Source organism: Neodiprion pinetum, chromosome 2 (genome assembly GCF_021155775.2).
Source record: "Neodiprion pinetum isolate iyNeoPine1 chromosome 2, iyNeoPine1.2, whole genome shotgun sequence".
Taxonomy (NCBI): Eukaryota; Metazoa; Arthropoda; class Insecta; order Hymenoptera; family Diprionidae; genus Neodiprion; species Neodiprion pinetum.
This window is the reverse complement of record NC_060233.1, coordinates 31445260-31460123: the sequence shown is the minus strand read 5'-3', so window position 1 is coordinate 31460123 and position 14864 is coordinate 31445260. Positions and strand designations below refer to the sequence as shown.

General features: G+C 46.7%; 1 protein-coding gene across 1 annotated transcript; it reads left to right on the top strand.

Moving 5' to 3' along the window:
* The first annotated feature begins 504 nt into the window (after positions 1-504).
* Positions 505-12785, top strand: Wnt10 (Wnt oncogene analog 10). Its single transcript, XM_046609435.1, has 4 exons — positions 505-1713; positions 5428-5681; positions 10362-10645; positions 11405-12785. The coding sequence occupies exons 1-4, from the start codon at positions 1607-1609 to the stop codon at positions 11930-11932; spliced, it is 1173 nt and encodes a 390-aa protein (XP_046465391.1). The 5' UTR covers positions 505-1606; the 3' UTR covers positions 11933-12785.
* Positions 12786-14864: the final 2079 nt, after the last annotated feature.

Below are 14864 nucleotides of genomic sequence, written 5' to 3'. Positions count from 1 at the left end.
TACAAGGGGGAAGGACGAAGGAGGAGATGGAGCCTCGCAGGTAGTGGGAGGGGTTGGTGAAAATCACTTGGAGAAATCCTGCATGCAGAAGATTTCCGCAGCCGCGATGGTAATTGGCAGCGGCAGCGGCGGGGATTTTTCAACACCGAGATCATCTGTATATCGCAGGGCAACGTGAAGTGAAGTGAAGAGAAGAGAAGAGAAGAGGAGAGAAGAGAAGAGGAGAGGAGAGAAGAGAATGCAGAACACGGAGGTCCGTGCCGTGTCGTCGAGGTACTCGGGCACATATCTCGAATCGGGGTGATGGTGGTGGAGAGGATGGCGATAGTGGTGGTTGTGGTGCGGTGTGCAGGTGATGCCGTGATGGTGATGGTGGTGGAGAAGATGATGATCGTGGTGGGGGTTGGTTCTTCGCAGCCTCCGCCACTCTCCCCTGGAGCAGAAGGTTAGGAAGGTCCCCGCGCACTGCGCGAGTCCATCATAGACACACCGACAGAGACTGACAGCTCCGTGTTACAGAATCTGCCCATACATTCGCTAACCTAGCCACACGTCGTCCCGCCGAGTAAACCCATCCATTCTCTATCTATGCCCGACACGGGAAGTTTGTCCTTAACACTATCGAATACTATTTGCACTTCGCCGCGTCCCGCCAGGACCCAGGCCGTGTAACTTTTTACTTTATTTGAGCTCAAGGCTTTGCCGTGAACGTACGCGAACTGACACATCATCCTTCTCGCGGGCTCTGTGTGGAGAAACCTGGGTATCTCTTTTTTTTTTCTCCTGCTTTTACCCCCGACATTTTTTATTTATCTCTTTTTTTACCGGCCACCGTGTAATTATCGTTTCTTAAAACGCCCTCTCGAGATTCAGCACGGTTAATCGGACCCCGGACAACCAAAAGCTTGGACCTAATATCGTCGACATGAAGATCCGGATTGTGTTTCATCAATGGCTTTGCAAATCCAGTGATTAAACGAGTGGAATAATTAAAAAAATAACAAATATAACTGGGATGTAAGACTACAAAGATCGTCTAGCACGAGTCAAAAACGATACACCGAAATTCGAATCCAGCGGGTTAGATGAATGTAACGATATTTCGAAAACACAGAAGTCAAGAAAGACGAAGAAGAACAGGGGGAGTGGAAAATCACACACTGAGTCAATGAAATAGTGCAGTTTTACGCTGATTGAAAATAGATTCATTTTTTCAAAACCGGTGTCGCATAGAGCAATGAACAATCGCTGTCGCGAGTGAAAATTAACAAACTTTTGACAGAACCGAACACCGTGGCTACTAATTCTCCCGCGGGGTCTTTCAAGTCCCTTCGGATGCATCCAGATTGCATCGCCAAGCATCCAGTGAATCAGTGACGAGCTCTTCAGTGCTGTCAAAGCTACGCCGGTCCCTGAGGCTAGTCCTTGACGCGTGCCACGTGCTGATCAGAGGAGCCGCTCTGCGACCCGGAAGGGTTGATTCCCGGAGGAGAGACGGGAGAGAGAAAGAAAGAGAAAAAGAACGGGACACCGGTCTCGTTAAAGTGAACAGATCGAGTGAGCGCGAATTGAAAAATTTTTCATGACATATTGAGGCGATGACAGGATGCCTTCGTTTCGACGACGTGTGCCCAAACCACCCCCATCGCGTATAGTATCCAGATTCTATAAGCTGGTTCTAGCCACCGTGATCATTTTTATCTCAAACTATCGGTAAGTAAGACACGTTTATTTATTCATTTATCATTTTTTACCAGCAAACTGATCCAGTTGTATCAACTTTAATCTAAGAATTCGCTCATCCATTCAAAAATTTCAACAAAAGCAAGGCTTGCAAGCTTTACATACTAGATAGTACATGGCACGAAACAGACGAGCTTGTCGGAACTATCTGATAAAATTGTTTTATTTTATCATTGGATATTTTGTCATAAGATGCAAGAAAAAAAATTTAACAATTTACAGCTAAACATGTCAGAGTAGAAGAGATCGTTATCACATGTTATTTTTTCGTTGGAAAGTTCGAGAAATTTTTATTTTTTTTCAATTTAAGAATGGAAAGTTTTCCAAAATTGGTCGAATGTAGTATACTTACAACAAAACGTAGAGGGTGCATACGCCAAGGGATGAAAAAAAACGGCAGAGGGTTGGACAGGGTGTAACTAATTTCGGTCAGTGAAAAATTGACGACCTGGTAGCGCCTTGCGGAAAGAATTTGTCAATAGAGGCGTTTTTCCCTGCCTTTGACTGCCTCGTCACTCTAAACCCCGTGACTCCCCCGATGACACAGCGCTGAAACGACCCGAAGTCTAAATTCCACAAAAATCACACTTCAACCGATTTCCACTATAGACATTTCCAAAACTCGCTCACCTGTCCCGTGACAATTGAGCCTAGAGTTGAGCAAAGTTCTGCCAAAATGTTCGAAGCGGGAAAGAAAATTAACAGGCAGGAAAAGAGAATGAATTAACGACGAAAGTTTAACGGTCAAGTTTTACCTGGATATTAGATCCGAGCGTTCTTTTTTGCAGGCCGACACATTCGGTGACTGCAACGAAGGCGCAGCGTCGATTGCACACGATTAATAATATAATATCGAAACCAGTGTTCGCTCCGGCAAAGAGCGAGTATACAAGCATGAACACGACTACCGTGCGACACGACTATGTGGTCGTGACAAACAGCTTCTCGGTTCTAATAAATAATCCTTCACCGACAACTTGACATGACGGCATTGAATTATACCGACGCGTAGGGGGGCAATGTAACACTCAATGAAGTATAGTTCACGTGTCACGAAGTTGGTGGCTATCGTCACGGCTCACACGTAACGTATGTACCACGCGGAACAGCGAACAATACCCGAAGAATTTCTCAAGATCAACGTTACCTACTCTTCTCAGGGAAGCGAAACGTGATTTGATTTCGGTACAACCTTTGCATTTTGAGAATATTAGTGAAAAGTTAAGGACTGGTGCTTCCTCGACAAAGCCCTCAACGTTCGTAGAATATCGTGATTTTTGTTATCACCGCTTTACGATCGCTTCTAAATTAATATCAAACCAATCAGACTTTCCGCCGTGGTTTACGTCTGGTAGCCCCGGTGTTGATAACAAATTCAATTTATCTACTTCCTCGTAACTTTAATCAGCCAAAATGAAAGCTGCGCCGAGGTTAATTGTAAAAATGTACTATCGCGTGTTAAAGATGAGTTAAACAAATTTTAAAAAATTTACAAGTAAATTGCCTCATTAATTTATACTCTCGTCATTTGTCGCGTTTTACGAGCCGAGCATGGCAGTGAATTAATAACAATCGAACGATCGGTAAGTCCTGGTTGAATATTCAAGAAATATTCACTCGGTAGAAGAAAACTTCGATTCCTAGAAATTTTTCTTGCATGTAATAATTAAAGGCGGGTATAACGCGGTCCGATGAGACAAGATGAGGATTTATTTGCCTATTCCTCAGCAAACGACGGTCGTGCCTTTTATCCGCAGCTGCTTGTAATCAAAACGCGCGAATAAAAGATGAAGGGAGGGAGTGGCGCCGTTTTGTTTTCCCAAATTATTAATCAGCCGCGATAGCGGGCCTCTAAACAGCCAGCCATTAGGCTCAGGCAGCAGCCGGCGCTTAAGATAAAGCCTAAGAGCCTCTTGGACGGTATCCAACTTATCGTCTCTTTGAATATTCGCACCTTTCGACCTTCGCCTCGTAAAACATTGTAAAGAAAAACAGATGACCCGGTCCTCCTCTTGTACGCCGTCGGTAGCCGGTCACCGTCAGGTTGCAACTTGCTGTTATGACGTATCGGCTGACACAAAGCACGAGAATAGTAATTACCCGTCGTGCAGTTTTTTTCTACTCAGCTTGCGAAATCTTCCTACGTCGAATAGTAAAGCACCTACCCAAAGGAATTACCTTATACGTGTAGTAATAATGGTATAGGCTCGTGGCGCGTCCGTACGCAGAGATCAGCCTCGTCGAAGATCGCTGCTGCAGCGATGCAGGAACGTCTTTGAATTTTTCGAGGCGTTAGAGGAGTTCGAGTTATTGAGGACCCCATTACGGCTACATCGTAGTCCGGCTATCTTTCGCAGCTATTAATGGTCCGACGAATGTAGATTAATGATTGGAACTGGCTCAACAAATTGCCGGACACCGTTCCACGACCGAGGAACGTATCGTTATCATCTGATTTTACTTTTATATGAGGTCCAACCTTCCTTTTTTCAGTTCATGCGAGAGTTATTCTTTTTTTTTATTTTTTTTAACATGTATTGGCCAAATTGAGGAGTATTTATAAAAAATACGCCTTTGCTTCTCGTACTCCTCTTATATTATTATACTTAATTAATTCCAAGTGTAGATGTGTCGACGCACACCTATCGTCGAGGTTACTCACATTATACGGCAGTGATGGAATTCAATGTTTATTGAGGAGAAATGTTTTTAGCGACACCCAAGGCGACGCTTACCGATTTGGCGAGCGATAACTTCAGCGATAACTACCTGCCGCGTTGTATCTCACAGTTTTTTGTCTCAAGCCACGTCCCTCGGTGGCAGAAATGTATATACGAGTTGTATGTTTTTGGAACAACTGCACACTGGGACGGACGCACTCTGAAGCTTCGAGAAACGTGCGTAAAGAATCCAAAATGGCGGAGATATTTTATTCACTCGAGTTCTCGGAGCTGGAGACGAGAAACACGGAATTTCGCTTTTAACGAGGAATACCCACCTTGGGTTGTAAATCGGGAATTGCTCGTGGCGCAGAAATGCAGGTATAAGCTCGCAAGTAAAACCTTCGCGTTCTACTCGCTTTTTTAGTCTTCACTCCTAGCCTGCGATTAGAAGGCACTACGATCCTGTCGATGAATCATTTTTAAGTGCACCAGTACGAAATGAAATTTTAGCCAACCTCTGAATAATCGAACAATGCAGAGCGCGGTAGAGAGAGAAAGAGGAAGAGATAGATAGAGAGAGAGAGAGAGAGAGAGAGAGAGAGAGAGAGAGAGAGAGAGAGAGAGAGAGAGAGAGAGAGAGAGAGAGAGAGAGAGAGAGAGAGAGAGAGAGAGAGAGGGATGAACGAACACCCCGGAGAAGCTGTGTTCGTGTTCCTGATCAGGAATCCGATAGCCAGAGATTTTGGGGGGAGATCATCGCATACCATCCTCAGGAGGAATGTCCCCCAGTCGAATTCCCGAACCCTAAAATCACTCAAACGGATCGTGCGCGTCTTCGCGTGGGAAAATTAGCTCCTGGTGTCGCTAAAGGGTTGCCTAAAGAATATTTCGTTCCGGCTTGGTTTCGCGACAGTTATCATTTTCGCAAACGTCAAGGAGAAGAAGGAAATAATCTGTACGAGCAGGGGGCGTCTTGTGGCGAATGTTTTCATGAAACCCTGTCCTCTCTTTGATTCCACAGGGCGACGTGTCTGATGAGCAATTCCGTCGACGACTGGGCCGGGGGAAACGCCATTGTCTGCAGTGGTATCCCAGGTTTGACCAAGGAGCAGCGAGAGCTCTGCAACAGGAACAGTGACGTGACTGTCGCCGCTCTGAAGGGACTGCAAATGGCCGTGTCCGAGTGTCAGCACCAGTTCGCATGGCACAGGTGGAACTGCTCCTCGCTGACGACGAACAGCCGCAACCAACAGAGCAGCATTCTTCTCCAGCGAGGTAAGGGGTTGATTTTCCTCATTTCCCGTCGGGGATCTTTGATGATGTGGTGGACTCGTTGCGAGGGGCTAAGTGGGGCGCTTGATTTAGGGCACCGCGGCAGCAGCCATCCTAAGGTATGCCTAAATCAAATAGCCAGGCATACACACACTCATCTACTTCGTGCGGCGGTGGAAAACCTGACCCAATTCCGTAATAAGAGAGAACGTTACGGTGTGACAGATAAATTTGCCCCGTACGTGACGCATGGACGGAAACATATTTCGTTCCGACTGAATGTTGCTCCGGAGTCCAGAACAGCCCGGCTAGTGCGACGACCATATGACACACCGGACAACGAGCGCACCTGACCTGAAAGCCTAAGACCAAGGAACGAAATAATAAAAACAGTTTGCCGGGAATAAAAGTTAGGAAACCCTGTTCTTATCGTACCAAGATCACACGTCCACCCGTGCCTCAGTTCTTTTGTTCCAAGGAAGGTGTTGATTGTTCGTATTGCCGGACTTTTATAGTACCCACGATCCCCTACGTGATTTCGAACTTCCCTAAGCCCACTGCTCCTACCGCGAACCAATTCACCCACCAACGGACGCGTCGTGGGGTGACGGTCCGATGGCTAAGCCTGGCACATTCGAGAAACCATCGGAGCACACCCTTGGCAATTGAAATTGAAAGGCGTCGATGTCAACCGATCGACACAGCTACCGTGAGTGAGGCTTGGGGAACGTACGAAGAGAACGTTAAAGGTTCAGCTAGTTCTCGCACCCGGTGGATGAAAGACGTATGGACGTATCGAGACGAATAAAGAGGGAGATAATGGTTGTCCCGGTGGCTTTTGGCCGAAGAGAGGATGCCTGAGAGTGGATGGATTTTGTTAACGCGGTATGAAAAAAGTGTGGCTAATCGTTCCTGGGTCTGACAATAAGTTGAGGAGCTGTTTCGGTGAGGAGGATCCGTTGCCGTAGAAAGGACCGATTTGCCGATTATTGAGTCGTTATATATCGGGTATGGCCTCAGTCGGTTTCCAGGAAGCGACGCCTCTTCCTTTTCATTGTCAGTATCCTTTATAAATCTCTCGTCAGCCGCGCGCTATTCGGTCGGAGGCATACGGTGCATGGCTCTATGCCGTGGTCCGCGTCCGCGTCCGCGTCGCCACAAATCCACCGTGTCAAATTCGACAGGGCCCATCTTGTTCCCGGGAGAGTCGAAGCCATCGTCGGGCGTAGCATCACGCAGAAACGGGAACGGAACGGCGGGATGGTCAGTTGGCTGCAGCGACTACAGCGGCTCCCGTGAGTCGTTAAATCCACGGTGCTTTCATAACTCAGCCACGAAGAGTCGGTAAACAACTTAATATATTACGAAAATACACGGGCACCTTACTTACGTCAGGGCCACACACGTGCACCGTGAGCAACAGCAGCGCCGGCTCACCGGCCGTCAAACGATTCGGTGTTTATTACGACCTTAACGGCTTTTTGATCGGTTCCAGACCACTTCCGTTCCTCTTCTACCCCTTTTTCGAACCCGATACAAGATCCTAGAGGCGTGCGAACTGCGGATTCGTCTTTCGTCGTCATCCCCGAATCGGAGAGCCGGCGCTTCGCTCTTCTAATCAGCCTAGGGTATAACACGCGCTGGTTACCAAAGATCCGAAACATGTCACTCGGTTAGCGCACAACAATGGAGAGGCGGTCGGAAAAAAACGGCGTGTCTAAAACCACGGAAAATTCGGTGACAGTTGATCAACGATAAAAAGAAACTGTCCTCAAAAAAAGCGAAAAAAGAACAACACTATCTGGGTTCGTGTACGAGACCGCGCAGACGCTGAGTTGCAGCTATGCAGATGCAGATGAAGATGAAGATGAAGATAGAAATATCCCAATCCGTCGGCTCGAGCGCGCGTTTGAAAAATAAATAAATAAATAAATAAATAAAAACCACCGGATCACTCACCCACGAAGGGGGAGGAGGGTATGGAGCATATCGCGCCGTCGAGTAAATCGGCCCCTTCAATGCATTTTAATCCGCGATCCGGTGTGTCTTATACCTTGCGGCACGATCCACCCTACTCTTTCTCTTCGTCTCTCCCTATCTTCATCCCTCTCCTTCGTACACGTGTATCGTGCAAAGCAGTGGTCAACCGGTTGATTTCACGGCTGCACCACGCGTGTAATTGACGATGTAACCAAATCAATAACCTTTGATATCGACGCGCGAGCGACGGGGCGGCGAGCCGAGAAAAGAGGGCACGGCTGACACATTATTACCGCTTGCGTTTATCGGGCATCGAATCGAATCCCCAAGCAGCGGATCTAACGTACGAAGAATTAATCATTATTTTACCACTGACAGGAAGCCCGAGCAAGAAAGGTCCTATAGTGTTTGCTGGGCGATCCGTCTTGTCGCCGAAGACACGGTACAGGGCGGCACAAGTCGACTTCGACAAAAACCTCCTTTGGCACCCTCCGGAAGTTGCAGCTGAACTCAAAATTTTATTGCAACGGTATCTCGGATCGAAGAAAAATTCATTGAGACAGAATGGATTCGAGTATTCTGTTTCGAAACTCTTCTACCGTTGCAACCCTTTCCAAAAGAATAAGATTAACGAAACCTCACGCGTGATAAAGAGATTCCTCGAACGATAATCAGTCTAAATAACCCGGCGGCTCGATTGTCTACGACAAATGTGTAAGAAAAAGTAGGTTGAAAATCCGCGGGAATTTTTGGGAAGGTTGGAGGAAATAAAATTACGGAAAAGGCGAGTATTTTTAAATGCATACAGCGATAGAACAAATATCCATACAGCGGCCCTGCGTGCGAAAATACTTGGTCAGGATCGCGGAGCGGACAGTAGGTAGAGATAGCGCTGGGATCGGAGGTGCTCGCGTTGGCTCGTTGGAAAGAGCAGAGAGTCCCGGAGAGACGTACAACTCCCTGGAGAGGATTTATTGCTACGTCCCCGGGTACCGCTGCTGTCCACCAGCCCTGGTAGCTATCTGCATTAAAAAACAGTTGCTGCCAATACCCGTATATAGCAGAAGACGTACGAAACCCCTCCCACCCATGGAGTCCTTATACGCGGACCCGACGAACGAACGAACGGAGCCGTGGAGAGCGCAGATCTCCGCACCGTCGTTTACCGCGAAAAAAATGATACCAGCTATACCATAAGGCAGGAGATGATAATTCTCGTTTCAGTTTTTTACCGATTAAATTCCCGGAGACGACGCGTGGATATAAAGTGCGCAAGGCTCGTGACGCAGTCGAGCTGAGAGAAAAGCTTACGGTAGTAGGGAACGACGAGCGAGCGACGAGGATCGGTTCCGATGATCAGCCCTCATTGTTTTTCGAACCGAAAATTTAATCAACGCCGAGAGATTCCGCGAGTATTCCGCGCAAACGTAACGACGACGATTACCGCGGGACGTGTCATCGTGTCCAGAGGTAACAAATCCTCCTCACCGAAGGGGACCAGGAGATGCTCGGAGAACTCTTCTTGGCGCTTTTGCTGGGATCTCATGAATAGTGCAAAACTCTCAAGTGCTACAGCAGCTCGGAGGCATTGTGTATTCCACCGCGTACAGGGAGAGAGGCCTGTGTCGTATCGTTTGTAAGTTGACAGCCACCACTGCTGCCGTTCGATCCTCGGTTGTCCGTCAATTCGCGTCGAGCCGTCGGCCTCTGTTCCGTCTTCGTCTTCGTCTTCGTCTCGGTCACCGTAATCCGGAGAAAAACCCCGTTTGACGTAACGTTATTTACAAAGTCTCCCGCAGTTGAGCCTTTCCAAATGTCACCGCAATACCTTCGAGTTTATTTCGCCGCGGGTAGGCACGCGAGATAAGAAGAGGTAGCTGGCCCACCCCGCAAGGAAATCCAGCTCCGCCATCAAAAGACGTCCAGCTAAGTAATACTTCCCGCCGTACCCGCACTGTCCGATGCCTGTCCATCCTCCGGAGTCGACTGCAAACGTCGGCCGGATTTCCTTCTAAGGACTACGACTCGTAACTTGTGACTGTCCAGGGGAGCCGTAGCGCAATTTAGTTGCAATTTGCTATGCCGTCACTTTGTTTCGAGCTACAGAGCTCGAACCTCTCCTTCTCGTACGTAACTCACCAGCTTAGGAGTGAAAGCTGTCCAGAAATTCACGTCTGTCAGATCGAAACGAAACCAACAAATTGAGTTCATCCCACCCCAATAATCCATTGATCCAATTCGGTAAAATATAATGATAATTCTTCACTTATCACAATTATATTTGCAATGCATACGAGAAAGAAAGGAGTAGGTATAGCAGGGATAGGCGGTAGTAGTAGAAACACCCGCAGTCGCACGAGGGATAAGAGAAAATGTCAAAAACCTTGCCCAGGTGTAGTCGAACCCAAGTCCAAAGCACCGACCAGCAACCTGGCGCCTGAACGGCGTGACCCATCTTAAATTTTTGCATGTTGCCGTTCAGGACATAATTGACAGGCCGGGGATTTGAACTCAAGTCCTTCCGCTCCGCAGCCACGAGTCCTGGCACCTGAGCCACTACGGTCGGTAATAAAATATGTGAAAGATACGTGAAACCCTTTGGAATTCAACAGGATGGAATTATTGTGGAATTCGTTGCAAACAACGCGCCTATCGTAACGTGATTTCGCGGTGATGGTTTTCACCTCGACGTCCATGTTCCAGGTTATAGAGAAACAGCCTTCGCCTACGCGATATCGGCCGCTGGTGTCGCGCACAGCGTCGCCAGAGCGTGCAGCATGGGTCGTCTGGTGTCCTGCGGATGTGATCCATCCAGCTACAAAGGCAGACCTCCAGCGAAAGCTCGGGGCGCGCAGTGGAAATGGGGTGGATGCTCCCACAACCTGGACTACGGGATGCAGTTTTCAAGGCACTTCTTGGACTCTCGTGAAAAGGCGGGCGACATCCAGTCGACGGTCAATTTGCACAATAACCAAGCCGGACGATTGGTGAGTTGAGATTTATTTTCCTGTCTGACTCCTCTGATCATTTTATGGAATTTCGACGTCTTGCGGACAGCCCTTTCCTCGGCAACTCCTCTTTGTTTCAACTTTCTTACCAGTCTTGTGGCCCAGCCTAGTAGTCCCCGTCCAAGGGTTTCGACGATGGCGTCAACGCGCTTTCAGCGTCCAATAATTCAGACGCATACGCGCGTCCTTTGTTTTTTCTTGCTTCACCCACCTCCCGCTTCTCATCCTCCTCCTCGTCCACCTCTTCTTCTTTTTCTTCTTATTCTTCACTTTTTTGTTTCTTTCCTAACTTTTTACTTTTTAACGGCTCGCTCGCGGCCTCGATACCTACCCACCGACTCCGTACGCCGCACCGTGCATCTCTTATTCGAGCCCGCTCACGCTTCACGTTATTAAGACGAGGCCCCCGGGCCAGACCACCCAGCCATAGACTCATTAACTGTTTTGTACGCGACACCTCTTTGTCTAAGACCCCATCCCCGCATCTCCCTCCACTCCATAGGCACCTGCTAACCAACGCGAGCCTTTCCGTTTGTACAACATGTTAGATCCGAAAACTTTTTCCGGTGATTATCCCTCTATCCCTAAGTCTCCCTGTACAGGCATTGTTTGTTATTTATTCGTTGGGGTTGAATTGCCGCGAGGTCAGAGCCGCATATAAAAATATAATATCCGCGTATAAAAAACGACCAACACCTCCGACTTACGGATATTAAATATCTTCGGCTGCTGTTTCAGGCGCTGTCAACCAACATGCAGGTGCGATGCAAGTGTCACGGAATGTCGGGATCCTGCGAGTTGAAGACGTGCTGGAAGGCGGTCCCCGAATTCCGTATAATCGGTAAAACGCTGAAGGACCGTTTTCGCAGCGCGATTCTGGTCGCTCAGAGCAATTTGGGGAACATCACGCCACTGACCAGAGTTCGAGGCTCGCGGCGAAGAAGACCGGAGCACAGGCAAAAGCAGCGCAAGCACAGGGGCGGCCGAAAACGGAAACCGAAGGACCTCGCGAAGCAGCTTTTCTACTACCAAAAGTCACCGAATTTCTGCGAGCGGGACCCGGCAGCCGACATTCCCGGCACCAACGGCAGGCGGTGCAACCGAACCAGCCCCAGCGGAGACGGCTGTGCTTCGCTCTGCTGCGGCCGCGGCTACAACGTCGTTCGTCAACGACGGACCGAACGATGCCACTGCAAGTTCCACTGGTGCTGCTTCGTTCAGTGCCAAAATTGCACGGTCGAGGAATGGGTCACGGTCTGCAAGTGACTTTTTCACGGTTTCTTATTTTATACCGGAGAGTATGCAGCAAATCAATATCAACGGAACAATTTCGACGTTATTAACATCTGTATGATCGTTGTTTCGTGCGCGGATTATTATCGGGTTATTTTCACGTTTATTGATGGCACTTACAGAGAGAAAAGCGATTGAGACCAAAGATAAATAGTACTGAGATGAGTGAATTTTTTATAACACACAGATAAACAACTTTATGCTATCATTTTCGATTCTTTACCAAAGTAATATGGTATCTGTTACATTCACTTTTGTCTTGAGGATTCTTCTTTCTCAGGAAATATCGAACGCGTTATCGAATCAAATTAAACGGTGTCACCCGATCGATCGACGCTCGACATTTTTCTTTAGTTTTTTCTCTGGTACTACAAGCACTTTGGAGATTTCAATGAGCCGATAACGTTGTAGGAAAAACGAGCCGCCCATTTCTCCTTCGTCGAAGATAAGATTTGTCATTAGAAATATTAAAGAATTTTATTATAGAATTTGAAAATGTAATTTATCACTTGGGAAGCTTATATATTATTATATATACGTACCTAACCGGTGAAAATGACCAGACTGAGACAAATAATGATGTAGTTAAGTAATTTTTAAGGGTTGTATGAATTGCATAAGATAGGCGTTTACAGTATTGAGTTAAAAAAATGTAAAATAAACGTGGCTATAATTATAGGTAGGTGAATATGCATATATGTATATGTAATAAAAAGGCAATTGACAGTTGCCGGTGAGAAGCCTAGGCAATAATTACTGTGCCGTTTATAATAATAAAAATAACAAAAACAACAACAACAACAAAAACAATAATAATAATAATAACATTGATAACTGTAAGATAGTATTAAATAATATAAACAATTTCTAGCTCATAAGAGTTTAATTAATTTATTTATTATAAGTTTATTTAATATTTAAACATACACGTATATGTATATGTTCGTACATATATTATATATCATTATATACAACGTCAAATCAAATAAATTGTAACACCTCTTCTACTCTGCAGTATTATTAGCCATAATAAATACTACGCGAAAGGCACGACTGTATACTGAAACGTACAATAATAAAAAGAGTTCCTTTATAAAACTGCTAGTGAACTTCTGGCCTCAGCTCTTTTCTCTAATCTCCTCAAATGCAACCTCAATCAAAACACCCCTGGCTGACTGAATCCCCGGCTTTTACCCATTCAAGTCTTTTCCAGGATCCTCATTCGTTTCTGTAAGCGACAGGCAGTAAGCCTCTTCGACTATTTTCAAGCACTTATTCCGTCCTGATCTAGTCATAATCACCATGTTAACTACGCTTCCCTGGATTCAAAAGCACTTCGTAAGCTCGGTCTACCGGAAATGCAACGGGACCGATAAACACCCTTTATGTTCGGGTAAATACATTTCTATGAAGTGTATCGACGTCTTTTAGCTCCATCGTTTTCTTTCACAAAACTAGCAGGTTTCAGTCGACAGCGAAAGTAAACTTTCTCGCATTCCATAAAACGTAGAACCAGCGACACTCGACATATTTCACAGAATGATTATTGAAATTTTTATTGATATAGAAGGTATTCACCGGCACAAATTCCAAATGTTGTTTTATGAAAATTTAAGAAAGACTAATATATCTCTCGAGTCTTAACCTGCATCCAGCGATCGTTGATAAAACTCGCTCCTCACCGAGCTCGACGTTGGTATACCTATGGTAGGAAGGCACACACAGCGTGGGCAAGATCGATCGATCGCCGATTCACGAGATACGATGGATCCGAGATCCGAGATGCGAGATGCAAGATGCGAGATGGTCTTCTATAATGTTTATTCATTAACCTGAGCTTTATATTTCCGATGCCTTTGATTCGCGCCGCTTATAATCGAAGTGTGACCAGTACACGGTTTATCGTACGATCAGTGATACGTCTTGTAGTTGCGCACAGCCTCGCCGAGATACGTAGGAATCGCGTACGCACGGTACGTATACGTACACTCTCTCAATGGCCCTCGTCAAACCGCAACCCCTTATTGATTTTGTATGAGAAAATAAATACCGGATGGTATTCCAGTGTTACGTAGGCGAATGGGAACGCCGGAACGTTGGAATACAACGTGCCTAAGCACGATGGTTTTCGGCCCGGGTAGGAAAACGTAAATTTGAAAGGATGATGAATGCCTCGTGGGAGGGAATACGAGAATATCGTAGACTGAGAGGGTAGAAGAAACTTTGGTATAAAACGATGACGCAGAAAAGTGGGAAGGAGGAAGAAGTGTGGATAAAAAACCGCGAGTATAAAGCTTCGAGCCTCATCCCTGTATCTTGTCGGTACCTTTGACGAGGCTTAGCTCGTCGCAAAAGAGTCGCCTCCTTACCTGCAGCGTGGAGGTTAATGCGAATAGCGAGAGATGCGAGTTTACAGTAAAACACGTTAATTTATTGAGACTAATATTACCGAGACGGCAGGCACGTCAATGCAGACTCGACGGACGCGAGAAGTCCTTCGGCAAGCGAATCAAATAACTAGCTGCAAGATTAATTGGGCCTGTTTTTGCCCCGAGTGTCTTCTCGTTTACTTCGTGCGTCGGCCATGCAGGAAACTTCTCAACCTCCGGACATCGGGATTATAATTCAGTCCTGTTTCTGACGAAACGTCGAATATGAGTCGGTGCGTTTGCGTGCTAGAACATCAATCCGACTCTGCTCTTCCACTGCCGATGCAAGAAGTCCCTGGCAGGCCTTTCTACCGGGAGTCAAGACAGCCTTCGTCGCGCACGGTTCTAAGTAAGGAGACTCGGTACACCGAGGTAATTACCCAGGACTTCGTACGCATTTACAGGCACGTACGACTGTACATTTTTGCTTACTGTTAGATCGCTTTTAAGCCGATTACCCTCTCGGCAAACGAGGT

What these genes read in the sequence shown, in the direction of transcription:
- Wnt10 (XM_046609435.1), top strand. Translation starts at nt 1,607, where the DNA reads ATGCCTTCGTTTCGACGACGTGTGCCCAAACCACCCCCATCGCGTATA. An exon ending in CAGCATTCTTCTCCAGCGAG is followed by an intron (nt 5,682 to 10,361) that starts GTAAGGGGTTGA and finishes TCCATGTTCCAG; the next exon opens with GTTATAGAGAAACAGCCTTC. An exon ending in ATAACCAAGCCGGACGATTG is followed by an intron (nt 10,646 to 11,404) that starts GTGAGTTGAGAT and finishes CTGCTGTTTCAG; the next exon opens with GCGCTGTCAACCAACATGCA.